The 21461-nt window shown below is 37.2% G+C and overlaps 2 protein-coding genes across 3 annotated transcripts in view; one reads left to right on the forward strand and one right to left on the reverse strand.

The window, feature by feature from the left end:
• Positions 1–4066, forward strand: part of SLTM (SAFB like transcription modulator) — a gene marked incomplete at its 5' end in the record, with an annotated part of 47091 nt that extends 43025 nt beyond the window's left edge. For both annotated transcript variants that reach the window (XM_079914577.1, XM_079914578.1), the window contains one exon: positions 365–4066. In XM_079914577.1, the coding sequence (XP_079770703.1) occupies positions 365–473 (109 nt within the window). In that variant the 3' untranslated portion in view covers positions 474–4066. The remainder of the gene's footprint in view (positions 1–364) is intronic.
• MINDY2 (MINDY lysine 48 deubiquitinase 2) overlaps positions 1–21461 on the reverse strand; it is a 112198-nt gene that overhangs the window by 8233 nt on the left and 82504 nt on the right. The window contains exon 11 of the transcript XR_013827299.1: positions 5900–6098. The gene's annotated coding sequence lies outside the window, so the exon portion shown is untranslated. The remainder of the gene's footprint in view (positions 1–5899; positions 6099–21461) is intronic.

The raw sequence follows: 21461 nt of genomic DNA on the forward strand, positions 1-21461 counted from the left end.
GATCTGGGGGCCACACTTTGAGAAACACTGCTCCAGTCCATTCATTCACAGACCATTAAATGGCTTACTAAGAGGCAGGCTTTGACGTGAGGTTGCCTGAGTTGAAATCCTCACACCACCATTTATTATCAGATCACCATTGTGATCCTGGGCAAGTTACTTAGCTTCTAGATCTGTCTTTCTTCATCAGGAAAGTGGGGTTAGTAATGGTACATACCTCACAGGACTGTTAAAATAGTAAATTATTTAATATGTGTAAAGTACAAAGAACAGTGTCTGTTAAATGATAATCACTTTTTAGGTATTAGCTGTAATTATTTGTTCTTTTGTTCTCTGACATTTTTTTCTTTTAAACCTTTTTCAGTAATGCATCCCCAATTAATAGAATTGTACAAATCAGTGGCAATTCCATGCCAAGAGGAAGTGGCTCTGGATTTAAGCCATTTAAGGGTGGACCTCCACGACGATTCTGAAAATTAGCTCTCTGCCACGGTTTCAAGATAATTTATTGAAATCTCCTGTAAACTTTACTTGACTACTTATGAAGAGGACCTCTGACTTGCTTGGGATTTCTGTCAGACTTTTTCTTTTTTCTCTTTTTTTAAAATTTAACATGATTGCTTTTCTCAATTTTGGAGAAGATGTTTAAATAGTTCTGTTGTAACTTTTAATAGTTTTGTGTATCATTCAACTTTTTTTCTTGCAGCACCAAGACACATTTGAAAAGATAGGAATCAAAACCATTTTAATGCTGTGTGAATATAAAGCGTAGTTTGCAGGTGTGTGGTCGTAGTTTAATTTCCGGCATTAGCTCTGTGGTGTCAGGCTCTAGAGTTACTTCTTGTCACCAAGCATTTTCAGCCTCCATTTTGAAGGCTGTTTAAGCTTAAAAAGTCTGCTGTTTAATTTTTAGAGAATAAGATTGTTCCTTGCATTTCTGAGTATTATGTAACCTATTTTTGCAGAAGGTACTGTTACATTAAGTGCATCTGTGTATCCTGGTTTTAAAAAATGTACTCTTTTTTGAAATAAACCTTCATATTCTGTATAGTTGCTAAAGCGTTGAGAACCTTTTTAATTGTAAAATGAGAACCGATTTTCAGTTTAGTGTAGCAGCACACTTGTTCAGGTTTGCATGGTATGAAACCAAATAGATTACTGAAACCTTGGCCATGAGGTTTGTATCACTGAGGTTCTTAGACTGAGTTGTGCAGGTAAGTGCACTTTTAGGTAATCTGCACTGTTTGATGGATAAATTCCATCTCTGGGAATTGTGTGGGTATTAATGTTTCCATATTCCCAACTATGTTGAGAAGTGGAAAAAAAAAAAAACCCAGGTTCTAGATTGGTGAATCAGTTGGGTTTTGTAAATACTTGTATGTGGGAAGGCATTGTTGTCTCTTTGTGAAAATAAAAATCCACACCTGGAAGTGTATGTGTCTTTGTTTCCAGCTTTTTAGGTGTTAGTCCTTCAGCCCTTTTCCTTACTCCAAGTAATTGACTAGGTTTAGAGCTTTAACGACAGACTTTTGGTTTTTGTTCCTAGGAAATAAGTCTAACTTTGACTCTTCATCTCAGTAGCTGGGCAGCACACTTTGTTGAAGTGTTGGAACCTTAAGCACTAAACTTACTGGTTTTTTTCTTTAAGGCATCTTTTCCAGGAAAGTCCTTCAAGGTAAATTCAGAATAGCGCCTCTTAAAGCCTCGCATATTCCTTCATATAAATCAGTGATGAGTAATTCAGATGGTCTAGATTCTTGGAAAACTCAGCAGTCTGTATGCTCGTACAGAGTAAAAGATGGGTGCCAAGGGATTGCTCTGAGGCCACCTTCTGATTTGAGAAGGAGTCTTTATAGAAGTTCTTGTAAGTGTCCCTGAGTGGTTATGGCTGTGTCCATGAGGTGGCTCAGACTTCTGAGTGCTGTGGGCAGCCAGGGTACCCTTGTCTTTGACTCTGGGGGAACTGGCACTTTTTGTATTGTTCTGGATTTCATACCCTTTTCTTCCCTTCCTGACTCTACAGTTGTGGGAGCAGGTGATTGTGTGTGTGTGTGTGTGTGTGTGTGTGTCTCTCTCTCTCTCTAGGGGTCTACTTCTTCACTTCCTGATCCCCTCTGCGCTTTGTAGAACAGCACAATGGAAGCCTCAGTATGTATTGGAGTGAACTAACTTCTGCTCTGCCTCTTTGTGACTTTGGGTCTCTGTGTCACTTCTGATCTTTTTTCCTCATTTGTAGAGTGGAGCTGTGCTTACCACAAGGGATTACACAGTTGCTAACATTCGTAAGCACTTTACGTGCTGGGAGGTGTACTAAGCATCTTAAGCGCGTTGCTTGCCTAATACTCAAAAGAATCCTACTAACTGTAAGTAACAGTTATTGTCCTACCCATTTTTCAGATGGGGATCTGAGAAGTAATCTCTTAAAGTATTAGATCTTTGATTTGTTATAATCTCTTCTACACCTACACCGAATGGTACAACAGTCTACAGACTGGTAGGTAGTTATTTTTTCCTCAGTTTGCCATAGTATAGCATTTTCAAGTTGAAAAAAACCAACAAAACCACCTTCTGAAATTTTGGCATTGAGTTTGGGAGTAGCCCTTAGGGTTTAGGGGCACCTGTTAGAGATCTGGTTGGCTAAGAATCAGTAGTGAAAACCAATTTTAGAGATTTTATAAAGGAAGATGGGTTCCTCAAAACCAAGGAAAAGGAGAAAATTTTGTTACTCTGCATATACTTGTTGAGCAATCCAAAAATGTTTCAGCAATCCAATAATATAGAAGGTTTCAGTGATTTAGGAGTAACAGCTTACAGTGGTTCAAGAAAAAGCCCGTCTTAGCAAGCTTGGGCAGGACACTGAAGTCAGAAACTACACATGCCCAAAATAATTGTAAAAGAAAAAAAAAATCTTCAGAGTTGCATAGAAAAATTTAGAAACCCTTCTGCCTATGTTTGTATCCCTTGCTAGATTGTCACTTAACTCAGTTCCTCCATACTTCAGCCTGTTCCAACAGTTAAACATTTACTGAATCCTTAACTGTAAAAATGTCAAATTACTTTTGCATTTTTTCCAACTTCGTCTAATCCAGCTCCTTACCTAAAGATGAATCTTTTCCAGTACCTCCAGTGCTTAATTAGCTTTCCTCTCAGTGCCTCTGATCTAACATGTTCACTTCCCCCACACACACAAACTAGCTAATCCTCACAAACATTTAGTCACTATCTTCAAAGTCCGTAAGGCTGCCATACATAAAATTCTCTTTCCTACATCACTTAAGCTGCATCAGTCAACAAATACTGCCTATTTTTACCTGCAACGAATTGTTTTCTGAAATCCTTAAGTGCTTCCTGCAAAATAAGCTATCTTTCCTTTCTCTGTTATACATAGCCCTTCTAACCAGGCTTAACCGTTAGGTTCCAAACAATTAATTTTCACCTATGTATTCTGTGCTAATTGTCTTTGTCTTATGTCCACACCACCAAACGGCATGTATTTTTCTCTTCTGTTTTAAACCTTCAAATTATCACCTCATCTCCCTTGGAATAAATCTAAAGTCTTTGGAGTTGCACTACTTCTCTCACCTCATTTCCTGCTACTCTCCTTGCTCACTTTGTTTCCATCACATTGGCCTCTTCTTGTTTCTTGAATACAGCATCCTGTCTCTGGCCTTTTGCATTGATTCCTTGATCTGGAATGCACTTCCCCCACATATCCACATATCTCACTTCAAGTCTTCATGAAAATATCATGTTCTCAGTGATGCCTTCCCTGGTGTTATATTTAAAACTGCCACACTCTTAGCCCACCGTCAGTATTCTCCCTCCCCCTTCCCATCTGACATTTATCATTTGTTTCTTCCAACTGGGATGTAAGCTCCAGGAGGGCAGCAATTTTTGTTGGCTTTTTGTTTCGTTTTCACTGCCATATCGTGAGCACCTGGCACTTAGTAGCTACTCAATATAATTGTCGAATACATATATGGAGAATTCAGAATTTGCATAGAAGGGGCTTAGGGGCTGCAGTCTGGTAGGAATGGGGGTTGGGGTGGGGGTCTGGGCTTTATCTTGAAATTGCATTGGTGTAACCAACACACTTTTCTAAGAAACCTTGAGAGCATCTGGTGAAAATTGAGGTAAGGGCTTGAGGACGGCCAAAAGCCTTTCCAAGCTACCCTTCGGAGAAGCCACCAGTAAGAAATGGGACCATTTAGAGACAGTCTGCCCAGACCATCAGATGTAAGCCACAGAGGAGATGCCTGCCTTAGGCATGAATATTAGCCATTAGATCATCTTTGCTCCAGCTCCAGGCTCACCAAATCATATATTTGCTTCCCACTTGGATTTGCCAATGGGGTTAGGAAGCAAGAATATGAAATCTGCTCAATAGTTAAATTTTTATCGGTTTATTAGAGACTGCCTAAGTACATCAAAAGCTCAAGCAATAAGCAGTCATTTGGATAAAGACAGTTTTCCTTCTCTAAAATTTCTAATGACATCCATCAACATATATTAATTCATTAATTTACTCATCATATGCTGCCAGGCATTTGGGAGATGGAGTGGAGCGGAGACAGATCAGATGCCATGACAAGTAAGATATATGGTGCATTCCTTAAGTATAGGATAATAAGACTAAAAATTCTAAAATATTATTCTGTAAGATAAGGAACAATTGAGGTTGAGAATCACTATGGAGATATAGCTCAGAGTAAGAAGGACCAAACGCTCTTTGTAGAGCAGCTGACAATTTTATGAGTAGTAGAGTTTTCCTCATCACTGCTCCAACACGTCATTTTAGTTTCAGAAACACCGTCTTTTGCCAGTGGGATGAGATGCTCTGATTAATGTAATTTTCTAGTTAACTGATGATTAATAACTTCATATAGTTGAATCACTTGGGGTAGGGGAAGGGGAACTTCGGCATCAGCTTTAGGAACTTGTGTCCAGGGCTTTTAGAACTGTCTTGGTTGAGGTCTGAAATATTAATATTATGTATTATTTAGATAAGAAGTACTTTGTTTTTATTCTGTTAACTGGAGAGTCACCTTTAAAAAGGATTATAGATAGATACCAAGATTAAGAGACTAGATCCAGAGTTAGAAGTCTTGGAGGCTGGTTCTGATCCTACTAACTGGAGCATATAATCTAACCTTTATGGTCCCCGATTTCTTTATCCACAGATTTATGGCTTTTATGATTCCTGTCTAACTTATAATAAAAATTCAAATATAGGCAACTCTGGTCATTCTAACTAATCACAGGAGCCTAAAGGGGAAAAAAGTCTTGTCACATAATAAGGTAACTAATACTTCAAGCTTAATGTTTGTCAGGCATGGTAAATATATTATGAGCTTGACCGTCATCACAGAAGTTAGTATTTATTGAGCACTTACCATGTGCTAGGCATTGTACTAGGTAATTTACATGCATTAACTCATTTAATTCCCACAACAGGCTTATGATTTAGGTATACGTACTGCTGTTATTCCCATTTTAATTTGTGGAAATGAAGGAACAATTTGCTCAAGATCATAAAGATAGCAAGTGGTGGAACCAAGATTCAAACATAGGCATGTACTTAGAAGAAGATCACTTCAAGTCATTTCATCCAGTGTAGGGGAGATATGACCAGTGACGTATATGTGATATATTTGACACCACAAAGCAAATAATTTCTAAACATCTCCTCCTCTATATGACAAAATTATTTTCCATAATAAGCATTTCCTGTATTTAGTTTTAAATTAGTGATTAAAAAAGAATTTTCAGTTTAAAAGATATTACTACAGTTCAATAAAGTATTTTTTGCATTAATTAAAATTTGTACTTACGAAGCAAAAATATTACACTTTATAATTCTCACTCTATTTAACTACTTTAAAAAATTTAAACATAAAACCTCAAGGTGGGGGGCTTCCCTGGTGTCACAGTGGTTGAGAGTCCGCCTGCCGATGCAGGGGACATGGGTTCGTGCCCTGCTGGGAAGATCCCACGTGCCGCGGAGCGGCTGGGCCCGTGAGCCATGGCCGGTGAGCCTGCGCGTCCGGAGCCTGTGCTTCTCAACAGGAGAGGCCACAACAGTGAGAGAGGCCCGCGTACTGCAAAAAAAAAAAAAAAATCTCAAGGTGGAAATGGTGAATGACAAATGAGGTAACTCGAGGTCTAGTTTTCAGTGTACAGGTCTTGCACATATTTTGATAAATTTATATTTAGTATGTTTGATGCTATTATAAATAGAATTTTAAATTTCAGTTTTCCATCATTTGTTGCTAGTATGTAGAAAGTTTTTAAATTTTTGAAGTAAAATTTACAAATAATATTATGCATACATTTCAAGTGTACAGTTTAATGAGTTTTGATAAGTGTATACACCCAAGTAACCACTACCATGTTCAAGATGCAGAATACTTTCATCACTAAAGGTTTTCCTCATGCCCTTTCCTGGTTATTACAATTCACATGTTCAGCCCTAGGCAACAATTTATCTGCTTTCTATCACTAGAGATTCTGTTTCCTAGAGTTTCATATAAACAATCATAAAATAATCTCTACTTTTGTACCTGGCTCCTTTTGTTCAGTGTAACGTTTTTGCAATTCATCCACGTTGCTTTGTATATCAGTAGTTCCTTTTTGTTGCTGTATAGTATTGCACTGTATGGGTGTACTACAATTTTTTATGCATTCACCTATTGATTAAAATTTGAGTTGACAGTTTTTGGCTATTATGAATAAAACTGGTATGAATATTTGTGTACAATTCTGTGCACATGTTTTCGTTTCTCTTGAGTAAATATGTAGGAGTGGAATTGCTGGGAATATGTGTGTGTGTATATATATATGTATATATATAATATTTATTATTTTTATTATGTAAGGCATACCTCATTTTATCATGCTTCACAGATACTGCTTTTTTACAAATTGAAGGTTTGTGGCAACCCTGCATTGAGCAAGGCTATTGGCACCATTTTTCCAAAATATTTGCTCACTTCATGTCTCTGTGTCACATTTTGATAATTCAATATTTCAAACATTTTCATTATTATTATATTTCTTATGGTGGTCCGTGATGAGTGATCCTTGATGTTACTACTACAACTTGCTGAAGACTCAGATGGTGGCTAGGACTTTTTAACTGTAAAATATTTTTATATTAATTTATTTTATTATTTATTTTTAAAAAGATCAATAGGGATTTAATCATTAAGGAAAAGTTGATATTTAACATGATACAAGGCTTTGAAAAATATGGACTTTGTTGTTTTAGTACATAAGAGGATAAACAAAGTAACATTTGTTTTTTTAAAATTTATCATTTTATTTTTAACTTTTTATTTTATATTGGAGTATAGTTGATTAACAATGTTGTGATAGTTTCAGGTGTATGGTGAAGTGATTCAGTTACACATATACATATATCTATTCTTTTTCAAATTCTTTTCCCATTTAGCTTGTAACATAATATTGAGCAGAGTTCCCTGTGTTACAAAGTAGGTCCTTGTTGGTTATCCATTTAAAATATAACAGTGTATACATGTCAGTCCCACACTCCCTAACTGTCCCCTTCCCCCCTGGTAACCATTAGTTTGTTCTGTAAGTCTGTGAGTCTGTTTCTGTTTTGTAAATAAGTTCATTTGTTTCATTTCTTTTTAGATTCCACATATTCGCAGTATCGTATATTTCTCTTCCTCTGACTTAACTTCACTCAATATGACAATCTCTAGGTCCAACCATGATGCTGCAAATGGCATTAATTCATTTTTAATGGCTTAGTAATATTCCTTTGTATATAGGTACCACATCTTCTTTATCCATTCCTCTATTGATGGACACATAGGTTGCTTCCATGTCTTGGCTACTGTAAACATTGCTGCAATGAACATCCGGGTGCATGTATCCTTTTGGACCATGTTTTTCTCTGGATATATGCCCAGGAGTGGAACTGCAGGATCATATGGTAGCTCTTTTTTCAGTTTTTTAAGGAACCTCCATACTCTTCTCCATCGTGGCTGTACCAATTTAAATTCCTACCAACAGTGTAGGAGGGTTCCCTTCTCTCCACATCCTCTCCAGCATTTGTTGCTTGTGGATTTTTTGATGATAGCCATTTTGACTGGTGTGAGGTGATACCTCATTATAGTTTTGATTTGCATTTCTCTAATAATTGGTGATGTTGAGCATCTTTTCATGTGTTTGTGGGCCATCTGTATGTCTTCTTCGGAGGAATGTCTGTTTAGGCCTTCTGCCCATTTTTTGTTTGGGTTGTTTGTTTTGATGATGTTAAGCCACATGAGCTGTTTGTAAATTTTGGAGACTAATCCCTTGTCAGTTACATCATTTGTAAATATTTTCTCCCATTCTGTGTGTTGTCTCTTTGTCTTGTTTATGGTTTCCTTTGCTGTGCAAAAAGCTTTTAAGTTTAATTAGGTCCCGTTTGTTTATTTTTGTTTTTATTTTCATTACTCTAGGAGGTGAGTCAAAAAAGATCTTGCTGTGATGAAGAATAGTTTTCAATTTTGATGAAGTTCAGTTTATCAATTTTTGTTAAAGGTTCATGCATACGTTTTGTCCTATCTTAGAAATCTTTGCCTACCCCAAGATCACATATGCCTTTCTCCTATGTTTTTGTCCAGAACTTGTATAGTTTTAGTTTTTGATTTAGATAAAATCTATTTCAAGTTGATTTATGTATGGCATACATTAAAGGGGTGAGGTACATTTTTTTTTCTGTATGGATATCTAGTTTTTCCAGTATAATTTGCTGAAAACACTATCTTTTCCCCATTTATTATCTTAGCACCCTTGTTTAAAAAAAATCAACTTACCCTATATATGGAAGTCTATTCTGCTCCATTGAGCTGTATGTCTATATTTTCACTAATACCATAGTCTTTATTTCACCCCTTTGCATTTCCATGTAAGTTTTTAAATCAGCCTACCAATGTCTACCAAAAAATGCTGCTGGAATTTTGAATGATTTATGTTGAATATATAGATAAATTTGGGGAGAACTGACATTAACAAACAATATCAAATCTTCCAAACTATAATTCGAGTGTCTCTTCATTTAGTAGGCCTTCTTTAAAACCTCTCAGCAATGTGTTTTAATTTTCAGTGTGTAAGTCTTAAACAATTTTTGTTAAATTTATCCCTAAGTATTTAATATTTTTGATGCTATTGTAAATGATATTTAAAATGTTTAATTTTTGATTGTTCACTGCTGCTACATAGAAACATAATTGATTTTTGTATGGAGCCCTTATATCTTGTGACATTGCTAAATATACTTATTAATTCTACTAGCTTTTTTGGAGATGCCGCAAGGTTTTTGATGTACACTATCATGTCTTCTGGAAACAAAGGCAGCATTATATCTTCCTTACCAACCTAAATGCCTCCCCTCCCCCATTGCCTTATTGCATTGGCTAATATCTCCAACCGAATGTTGAATAGGAGTTGTGAGGGCAGACATTCTTGCATAGTACCCAATTTTAGGGGAAAAGCATTCAGTCTTTCACCATGAAGTGTGATGTCAGCTGTGAGTTTTTCATTTATACCCTTTATGAGGCTGAGGAAGTTCCCTGCTCTTCCTAATATGCTAAGAGTTTTTATTGCAAATCGGTGTTGAATTTTGTCAAATGCTTTTTCTGTATATAGATTTTTCCCCTTCATTCTGCTAATATGCTGAATTACATGGACTGATATTAAAATGTTAAATCAACTTTGCATACCAGGGAAAATTCATACTTGGTTATGGAGTTTGTGTGTGTGTGTGTTTGTGTGTGTGTGTGTGTGTGTGTGTGGCTGGATTTCATTTACTGCAGTTTTGTTAAGGATTTTTGTTTGTTTCAAAACTGCTTTGTTGAAAGATAATTCATATACCACACAGTTCACCCAGTTATTTGGTTTGGATTGACATGTACACACTACTATATTTAAAATGAATAACCAACAAGGACCTACTATTTTAAAAAAAAAAAGGAGAGAGGACAAGAGAATGATATAGATGATATGAGATTGGCCATGTGTTGATAATTCTTGAAGCTAATTGATGGATTCATGGGGCTTTATTACACTATTCTACTTTTATGTATGTTTGAAATTTTCTATAATAAAAGTTTTTTAAAATAATAAAATCTAAAAAAAAGTGTACAACTCAATGATTTTAATACATTTACAGATATGTACAGTGATCACTACAGCTTTCACCTCAGAAAGAAACCCTGGGGCTTTCCTGGTGGTGCAATGGTTAAGAATCCACCTGCCAATGCAGGGGACACGGGTTCGAGCCCTGGACTGAGAAGGTCCCACATGCTATGGAGCAACTAAGCCCGTGTGCAACAACTACTGAGCCTGCGCTCTAGAGCCCGCAAGCCACAACTACTGAGCCCACGTGCCACAACTACTGAAGCCTGTGCGCCTAGAGCCTATGCTCTGCAACAAGAGAAGCCACTGCAATGAGAAGCATGCACACCGCAACAAAGAGTAGTCCCCGCTCACCACAACCAGAGAAAGCCTGCATGCAGCAACGAAAACCCAACGCAGCCAAAAATAAATAAATTTATATTAAAAAGAAAAGAAACTCTACTTTTTTTTTTAAATTATTTTCATTTTTGGCCATGTCAGGTCTTCGTTGCTGCACACAGGATTTCTTTACTTGCGGTGAGCAGGCTTCTCGTTGCAGTCATTTCTCTTGTTGCAGAGAACAAGATAAACGGGCTCTAGGTGCACAGACTTTAGTAGTTGTGGCCCACAGGCTTAGTTGCTCCGCAGCATGTGGGATCTTTAATCTTTTTAAATTGTCACCTCACTCACTCACTTCCCTCCCCTGACTCTAATCCTAAGCACCCACTAATTTACCTTCTGTCTATAGTTTTGGCAATTCTGGACATTTTATGTAAATGAAATCATATATTATCTTTTGTGACTGGCTTTTTCACTTAGCATAATGTTTTTAAGGTTCATCCCTGTTGTGGCGTGTATCAATACTTCATTCATTTTTATGCCTGAAAAATGTTACCTGTATGGTTATTTCACACATTGTTCATTCATTCAGAGTTGGCTGATGGACATTTGTTTTCTCTCTTTTTTTTTAATTTTTTATTTGGTATTGGAGTATAGTTGATTAACAATGTTGTGACAGTTTCAGGTGTACAGCAATGTGATTCACTTATACATGTATCTGATGCACATTTGGTTTGTTTTCATCTTTTAGCTATTGTGAATAATGCTATTATGAACATTCCTGAACATGTTTTATGTGGGCATATGTTTCCGTTTCTCTTGGGTATACACCTAGTAGTGGAATTGCTGGGCCATATGGTAACTCTATGTTGAGGAACTGTCGTGCTGTTTTCCAAATTGGCTGCACAATTTTGTATTCCCATGAACAGTATATGCAAGTTCTGATTTTTCCTTTTTCTTACAATATTTACTCTCTTTTTATTCTAGCCAATCCAGTGGGTGTGAAATGGTATCTGTTGTGGTTTTGGTTTGTATTCCTTTGACGAGTTATAAAGCCGAGCGTCTTTTCCAGTGCTTATAGGCTATTTGTACATCTTCCTTGGAGAAATGTCTCTTCAGACCTTTTGTTCATTTTTTATTGTTATTTGCCTTTTTTTATTGAGTTGTAAGAATTCTTTATATATTCTAGGTAGAAGTCCTTTATCAGATATATGATTTGTAAATATTTCCTCCTATGCTGTGGTGGTTGTTTCAGTTTATTAGGGTATCCTTTGAAAAACAAAAGTGTTAAATTTTGATGAAGTACAATCTACATTTTCTTGATGCTTGTGCTTTTGATGTCATTTCTATTGATTCATTGCCAAACCAGAAGTCATGAAGACTTACCAGTATGTTTTCTCCTAAGAGTTTTACAGTTTTAGCTCTTACATTTAGGTGTATGATCAATTTGGGGTTAATTTTTTTTTTTTTTTTTTTTTTTAACGGTACGTGGGCCTGTCACTGTTGTGGCCTCTCCCATTGCGAAGCACAGGCTCCGGACGCACAGGCTCAGCGGCCATGGCTCACGGGCCTAGCCGCTCCATGGCACGTGGGATCTTCCCGGACCGGGGCACGAATCCGTGTCCCCTGCATCGGCAGGCGGACTCCCAACCATTGCGCCACCAGGGAAGCCCTGGGGTTACTTTTTTTATATGGTATGAGGTAAGGGTCAAATTTCATTTTTTTGCATGTGTATCATCAGTTGTTTAAGCACCATTTTTCAAAAAGATAATCCTTTCCCCGTTGAATAGTCTTGGCACCTTGTCAAATTCAGCTGACCATAGACATATGGTTCTATTTCTGAACTCTAAATTCTATTTCATTGATCAATATGTCTATCCTTATGACAGTAACATATTTATTTTCGTTGCTTTGTAGCAAGGTTTGAAATCAGAAAGTTTGAGTCTTCATTCTTTGGTCATTTGTGGTGGTTATTGTTGCTGTTAAAGATTTTTGTATTGTTTCCATGAGGAATATTAGCCTGTAGTTCTCTTTTCTTATAATGCTTATGAAGGTATTACTGGCCTCATAAATGTAATAGAGAAATGTTCCCTCCTTTGCCTTTTTCTGAAGGAGTTTGTGTAAGATTGGTGTTATTTTGTTCTTAAATGTTTGATAGAATTTACCAGTGATGACATTTGGGCATGGACTTTTCTTTTGAGGAGGTATTAAACGTATAGACTCAATTTTCTAAATAGACATAAGGCTACTAAGATTTTCTATTTCATCTTGAAACTGATTTTGGTAACTTGTGTCTTTCAAGGAATTTATCCATTTTATGTAAGTGATCACACTTATTGGCAGAAAATTATTAATACATTCCCTATTGTCCTTTTAATGGCTGTAGGATTTCTAGTGATGTCTCCTCTTTCATTCTTGGCATTTGTGTCTTTTCTCTTTTTCTCTAGGTCAGCCTGGCTAAAGTAATTTACAATTTTTTCTACCCTCAAAGAACCAGCTTTTTGTTTCATTATTTTCTTTATCATTTGTCTATTTTCTATCCATTTTTTCCTTCTCTTATCATTCATTATTTCTGTCTGCTTACTTGGGTTCGATTTGCTCTTTCTCTCCTCTTAAGGTAGAAGCTTAGATCATTTTTTATAGCCCGTTTTCTAATTGTTTATAACATTTAAAGATTCTTTTGATGGTGGGATACAATGATACTTGGGATAGATGAAAGGCAAAACTCTGTTACTTACAGCGCTGAACAAGAAAAAGCTACCATGCAGTACCACGAGAGATTGCACCCAGGGACAGGGTAACAACAAATTAGAGCTGTAGGGGGCATCCTATGTATGGTAAATGAGGTGTGGTCAGTTAGGTTTCATGACTCTTCTGTGGATTGGCTAATTTGAATGATTTAACTAGGGGCATAGGGACTGTCTTACTTGTCTGGTACCTTGTCCCACGGCAGTTAGGTTGGGTGCATAGTGGCCTGGAGTGTGAGAGCCCAGTAAGGGAAGTGGTTGGGTGTGGATTTAGCCACTCAAGAAGGGAAACTGACTTGCCACTAGCCAGGGGCTTAAAATTGATCAAGATAGTGTTTTTAACTTCTCGATATATATTTTAAAGAAATGAAGTCTGAATCTTGAGGAGATATCTGCACTCCTATGTTTACTGTAGCCTGGAAACAACCTAAATGTTCACTGATGGGTGAATGGATAAAGAAGATGTGTGTGTGTGTGTGTGTATACACATATATACAATAAAATATTATTCAGCCTTGTAAAAGGATATCCTGCCATTTGGTACAACATGGATGAGCCTGAAAGACATTATGCTAAGTGAAATAAGTCAGACACTTAAAGACAAATACTGCATGATCTTACTTATATATGGAATCTAAAATAGTCAATTTCATAGAAGCAGAGAATATGACGGTTGCCAGGGACAGAAGGAAGGGGAAAATAGGGAAATGTTGGTCAAAGGGGACAAAGTTTCAGTTATACACGATGAATGAGTTCTGAAGGTCTCATGTACAGCATGGTGACTATAGTTAACAATACTGTATTGTGTACTTGAAATTTCCTGAGAGAGATGTTAAGTGTTTTCACTACAAAGGAAGGAAAAGAAAAGAAAAATGGTAGCTATGTGAGGTGACGGATATGTTAATCAGTTGGTTGTGGTGATCATTTCACAATGTCAGAACATCAAGCTGTACACCTTAAGTATGTACAGTTCCTATCTGTCAATTATACCTCAATAAAAAATATCTTAAGATAGCATTTTAAAAATATTACAGTTGACTCCTAATGTCTTATCATCAGTTTCGAGTTCAGTTATTTGGGGCATTTGAGTGGCCTGAATAGTAGAGGAGAATTTTAGAGAGTAGAGCATAAGTTGCCCTGAATGGCATAGAAAATATTTTATTATGAGAGTGAAAAGGAAGAAGACAGAAGTACAAGGAGTCCTAATGGGCTGGCCATAACTGAGTTCCCCATTTACATGGCATTAGCCGTGAAAACAGATCTGAAATTTCTGAGGTCTCTAACAATATCTTGGAGTTGTCAGGTATGATAAAAGTCTAAGTTATATTTTTCATGACAATGTCTTAGTGTATTTCTTGGGTCATGGTGGTAGGTTCTGCAGTTATATTGTTGGAGAGAATGAACTGAGCGTTCAATAAGGTATATATAAATGTCAGTAGTATTTGTAACCAAGGGGCAAGGGTAGTGTGGTAGCCATGGTCAGACATGCAAGGTGAGAAGTGACAAGCCAGAGGGGGGAGTAGGAGAATGCAGTGGGTAGTGGGCTCATATGAGGTAGTTGCCTCCTGGGGAAAAAAATCATTTTCATTAATTTTTAGAATGACACAGATCGTAGTGCTATTTGGGAAACAGGGTTTCCCATTAGACATGAGAGTATAAAGGTATATATTTTGGCAGAGAGCAAGGAGTATACTAGGATCATGGGCCACATAAACAGCAAGCATAATAGGACCCCTCATAGCAAAAGAGGAGAAGCAATAAGTGACCTGTGTCTAATTTGTCGGTGGCTTAGGAGAGGCCATCCATGGGCGTAGCTTGGGCAGTGGTCTCAGCGTTTGGTGCGCAGCTCTTGGACAGGAGAGATGGTGTCTGAGGCGATGTCATCTAGTGGTGAACTCCTGGACCACAGCAGTGGCATCTGGGATGTGGGACTGGTGCGTCCTTCGTAAGTGGATACCCGCTCAGGTTGATAGGGCTCACGTTTTTCTGACTTTATGATATAAGAAGAATAAGCCGCTTGTGGAATTTGAAGGCAATGTTGGGCCTGGGAGCTTTACTTGCAAGCTTAAGTCAAGAAGCTTTGTGGGTACACAGCTAGCAAAAGGGATGCTGGCATCCATGATACTGCCATAATTGGGCCAAAGTACCAGAACCCAGTTGGCACATTTAAACTCCCATATAGGGCTGGCCAAATCTAAAAACTCCCAACAGTCCTAGGTTTTCCCCAGATGGGGGATGAAGGGAATGCTGCAACAAATAGGTTTTAAATCTTATGGCCTGATTTAGGTGCATGTTATTAACAGTCAAGTTGTTTATTTAAATATCCATGGCTGAGGTAGTTAGAGATCTAGAATTAAGCAGCAGGCAGGTCCTCCAACTAAGCCAATTATCATGGGCCTTTTGCTTTATGAGTTGGTTTGATTGTTGGCAGGCAAGCTGGCAGGACCTTTGGGCTGCAGAGCTTGTATTATTCACACTTGATGGTATGCAGGCCTCAACATTTGCTGTGTTTGGTTGAAACAGTGACTTACTTGGAGGGTTTGGGCCTCCAGACTGCAAACCAACAAAAGCACACAGACCAAAAGTAACAAAACAAATAGCCAATGGAATGGTGCACAGCTGCACTTGGCAGGCTTCTGTTGCCTGATATGATTTTGATTTCATCATTATGGGATATGGTGATTTTAGTATTCTCTCTGAATGTAATTTTCATTCACTAAGTGGGATTTTCTATTTCCTTTCTTGGTAGTCCACAGTGTCTATGGAAATGACCCTGGACAAATCATTTTTATTTCCTTGAGGGGATTGGAGTGAGAGCTCAGAAGAATTACCCACCCCTTTATTGAAGAAGATTTCAGGTAGTGGAAGTTCGAGCTCAAAAGGGTCCCCTATCCGATGGGCAGGTGCCTAGCCTGACAGATAATCCACAGTTAATGGGTCCAAAAGGACTATGCATCCTTGATCTAGCTTCCTACCCTTACGCGGTGGGGGGCAGGATTAAAAATCCATAAAGATACAGGGAGACATTATTAAAAGGGCCTCATATATAATGAGTCTTCATATACATAGAGGAAAGACATAGGCTCTAAAGATAGGAACAAGCATTGGAAAGTTGTTTTAAGTTGCTATAAGGTGTAAGTTACCCAAGGAGACTTAAGAGAGATTAAGGCCTGGGGCAAGATAGAGACCCATTTAGGCATCTATTTGCAGACTAGAGTAAAATTCCATTATTTGAAGAGACCATTATGTCTCTCATTAAACTGGCTGTCCCTCCCTTTTCCCCTCCCTTCTTCCCTCCTTCTCTCCTTTCCTTCCTTCCTTTGACACTGCATATACTGGGGGGAGGTCCTTTATTCTGCTCATATTGTTTTCCTCCAGAGAGCCTTAAATCAGTATTGTTAGGGTTAGGGACCTCTCTCGTGGCAATGGTTGTCTGGTTTAAGGACGCTTGGCTTAAGTTAGGTTTAAACTAATCCCTTTGCTGTGCTGCAGAAATACCATGGTATTTTGGAAAGATGGAAACTACTGTGCTACAGATCTGCCTTTTGCTTCATTGGGGAAGCCACAGCTTTCACTTTGTATCTCTGCCTGATGACTCATAGTGCCAACCTTTTAGGTGGTTATGGGAAAAGGAAGGGAAGGGGCATGGTCTACTCCTAGGTGGCTGTCTTTCCAAAGGATCTGGGTTGGGACTTAGCACCAAAGGAATCTCTCTCCTTGGTACAACGCAGTGAGCCCTTTGTCCAAAGTATCAGTCCCTTGGCATGTGTTATGTGGTGACAGCTACTAAGGCGCCAGCCAATGTCTAGGGGTCTTGTGTTATTGGATAACTTTAACAAGTATTCTGGGTGGGAAGGTGCAAAGATGAGATATTCCTCCCCCTCTCCTCTCCTGATTGCTTTAAGATTTTCTATTTATCACTGGTTTTTAGCAATTTGATTATGATGTGTGTTGGTGTGTGTATTTCCTATTTGTGATTTGTTGAGCTTTGTGGCTCTGTAACTTTTTTTAAAAATCAAATAAGAAAATTTTGGCCATCATTTTTGTTTTTTCTACACTCTGTACTGTTATTCTAAGACTTCATTTACATGTATTTTCTAAGATGATGTTGCTTCAAGGGTCACTGAACTTCTGTTTATTTTTTTATTCATTTAATCTTCTTGCTTTTGTTTACCAGTCTTTTCATCTGCAATGTCTAATCCACTGTAAATCTTATCCTGTGAAAATTTTATTTCACATATTTTTTTAAATCTCTAAATGCTTTATTTGGTTTTTTAAGAATATTTTTGATTTCTCTCTTCATTATGTTCATGTTTGCCTTTAAATACATAAATATACAATAGTATTTAAGGTCCTTGTCTGCTAATTTAACATCTCTTACAATCCCTTTCATTTGAGGTTTCTTCCTGGTTAGGGATCACATTTTCTTGGTTTCTGGCAAGTCTAATAATTTTTGACTGGATGCTGAATATTATGAATGCTATATTGTTGAATGTATGGATTTTGTTGTCTTCCTTCAAGGAATATAAGGCATTTAAGTTATTTGTTGATCAGTTTGATAAATATGAGCTTTGTTTTCAGGATCTGTTCATTCAAGGGGTAGTTTAATCATAATACTGTGGGGTGCTCTCTTTGTGGTCAACAATGTATGCCCTAGTTGATCACTCAGAACTCTCTGCTTTGGCTGGTTGAAGCTTGAACTTATTGCCCTGCATACCTCTGGGAACTGTTCAGTTTAAAACTATCTTTTTTTTTTTTTTTAACCCAACCTAATGAGTTTCAGTTTTTTACTCAGCCTAATGTCTATTTAGGTCTTCTGCCCATTTTTTGATTGGGTTGTTTGTTTTTTTGATATTGAGCTGCATGAGCTGCTTGTATATTTTGGAGATTAATCCTTTGTCAGTTGCTTCATTTGCAAGTACTTCCTCCCATTCTGAGGGTTGTCTTTTCAATCTTGTTTGTGGTTTCTTTTGCTGTGAAAAAGCGTTTAAGTTTAAATAGGGCCCAATTGTTTATTTTTGTTAATATATCATTATTAGTGTATAGAAACACAACAGATTTCTGTATATTAATCTTGTATCCTGCTACCTTGCTGAAATTATTTATTCTAATAGTTTTTGTGTGGAGACTTCAGGGTTTTCTATGTAAAGTATCATGTCATCTGCAAATAGTAATGGTTTTACTTCTTTCCTTCCAATTTGGATACTTTTTATTTCTTTTTATTGTCTTATTTTTGTAGCTAGGACTTCCAATACTATGTTGAATAGAAGTGGTGACAGTGGGCATCCTTGTCTTGTTCCTGAATTTAGTAGGAAGGCTTTCAGCTTTTCACTGTTGAGTATTATGTTGGCTGTGGGTTTGTTGTAAGTGGCCTTTATTATGTTGAGATATGTTCACTCTATACACACTTTGGTGAGAGTTTCTGATCATAAATGGATGTTGAATTTTGTCAAATGCTTTTTCTGCATCTATTGAGACGATCATGCAGATTTGTCTTTTTGTTAATGTGGTGTTAACATTAATGTCAATGAACATATGTTGATTGATTTACGTATCTTGAACCATTCTTGCGACCCTGGAATGAATCCAACTTGATCATGGTGTATTATCCTTTTTATGTATTGTTGGGTTTGGTTTGCTAATATTTCATTGAGAATTTTTGCAACTATATTCATGACAGATATTGGCCTGTAATTTCTTTTGTGGTGTCTTTGGTTTTGTTATCAGAGTAATGGTGGCCTTGCAGAATGAATTTGGTAGTGTTTCCTCCTCTTCAGTTTTTTGGAATTGTCTGAGAACGACAGGTGTAAGTTCTTCTTTATATGTTTGGTAGAATTCCCCAGGAAAGCCATCTGGTCCTAGACTTTTGTTTGCAGGGAGTTTTAAAATTACAGATTCTATTTTTTTTTAATTATTATTATTTTTTTGGCTGCATGCGGGCTTTCTCTAGTTGCAGCGTGAGGGGGCTACTCTGTTGCAGTGCACAGGCTTCTCATCGCGGTGGCTTCTCTTGTTGCGGAGCACGGGCTCTAGGCATGCGGGCTTCAGTAGTTGTGGCATGCGGGCTCAGTAGTTGTGGTGCACGGGCTTAGTTACTCTGCGGCATGTGGGATCTTCCCGGACCGGGGCTCAAACCTGTGTCCCCCTGCACTGGCAGGTCGATTCTTAACCACTGTGCCACCAGGGAAGTCCTCGTTTCAGCTTTATAGACACACATAGGGTCAAAGTGAAAGGATGGATGATGATATTTCAAGCAAATTGAAATGAAAAGACGCAGGTTTAGTCATAGTTATATCAGACAAAAGAAGACTGCAAGTCATAAAGGGTAAGAAAAGACAAAGTAATTAAATAATGATAAAGGGGTCAATACATTAAGGAGATACAACAACTGTAAATATATACACTCCCAACACCCTAGCACCGAACTATATTAAACAATAATAGATTTAAGGGAGAAATAGACAACAATACAGTAATTGTTAGGAACTTCAAAACCCCACTATCAGCAAGGGATACATTTTCCAGACAGAAAACCCACAAGGAAACATTGGAATTGAACCACATGTTAGAACAAATGAGCTTAATAGACAGAACATTCCACCAACAGGAGCAGAATACATTCTTCTCAAGTGCACATGAAACATTCTCCTGGAGAGGTCACATGATTAGCCACAAATCTTAGTAAATTTAAGGAGATTGAAATCATACCAACTATCTTCTCTGAACACAATGGTAAAAAAAAATAGAAATCAACAATAAGAGGAAAGTGAGAAGATGTACAAATATGTAGAAACTAAACAACACACTTCATTTGATCAAAGAAGAAAAAGGGAAGTTAAAATTTATCTCAAAACAAATGAAAATGAAAACACAACATATCAAATATTGTGGAATGCAGCAAAAGCAGTTCTGAGAGGAAAGTTTATAGCAATAAACACATTTGTTAAGAAATTAGATCTCAAATAATATAATTTTACACCTCAAGGAACTAGAAAAAGAACAAATTAAGCTCAAAGTCAGCAGAAGGAAGGAAATAGTAAGGGTCAGAGGAGACATAAATGAAATAGAGACCATAAAAACAATAGAAAAATCAACAAAACTAAGAGCTGGGTCTTTGAAAAGGTAAACAAGATTGATGAACATTTAGTTAGGCTAAGAAGAAAAGAGATGACTCAAATAAAATTAGAAATGAAATGGTGAGAAATTGAAAATGTTTCTCTTAAGGTCAGGAATAAGGCAAGGATGCCCAGTCTCACCACACCTATTAAATATAGCTCTGGAAGTCCTAGCTAGAGCAATTAGTCAAGATAAAGAAATAAAAGGCATCCAAATCAGAAAGAAAGAAGTGAAACTGTCATTATTTGCTGATGATAGATATGATCCTATATATAGAAAGTCCCAAAGAATTGGTCAAAAAACTTGGAATTAGTCAACAATTTCAGTAAAGTGGCAGGATACAAAATCAACAGACAGTGTAGCGTTGGCGGTACAGTGGTGAGCATAGCTGCCTTCCAAAATCAACATATGAAATCACTGAAGTATCTGAAAAAGAAATGAAACCATCCCATTCACATAGCATCAAAAATAATAAAATACTGAGGAATAAATTTAAGTAAATGAAAGATCTGTATAATGAAAACTACAAAACTTTACTGAAAGAAATTGAATACACAAACAAATGGCATGATATCCCATACTTATGGATCGGAAGAATTAATATTGTTAAAATGGACATACTACCCAAAGCCATTCAGAGATTCAATGCATTACCCATCAATATGCTAAAGACATTCCTCACAGAAATAGACAAAACAATCCTAAATTTGTGTTGAACCATAAAAGACCCTGAATAGTCAAAGCAATCCAGAGACAAAAGAACAAAGCTGGACGTATTACACTTCCAGATTTCAAACTATATTACAAAGCCAAAATAATCAAAACAGTATGATACTGGCACAAAAATAGACACATCGACCAATGGAACAGAATAGAGAGTCCAGAATTAATCCCCAACATATACAATCAACTAATATTCAACAAGGGAGCCAAGAATACTCAAAGGGAAAGGACAGTCTCTTCCACAAATGGTGCTGGGAAAACTGGAAAAATGCATGCAGAAAAATGAAACTGGACCCCTATATTTCAGGCCACTCAGAAAAATTCACTCAACATGAATTTTTTGAATTTTTAAAACCTGATACCATAAAACTCCTAGAAGAAAACATGTGGAAGAATCTCATCGATATTGAT

Source organism: Stenella coeruleoalba (assembly GCF_951394435.1).
Source record: "Stenella coeruleoalba genome assembly, chromosome: 2".
Taxonomy (NCBI): domain Eukaryota; kingdom Metazoa; phylum Chordata; class Mammalia; order Artiodactyla; family Delphinidae; genus Stenella; species Stenella coeruleoalba.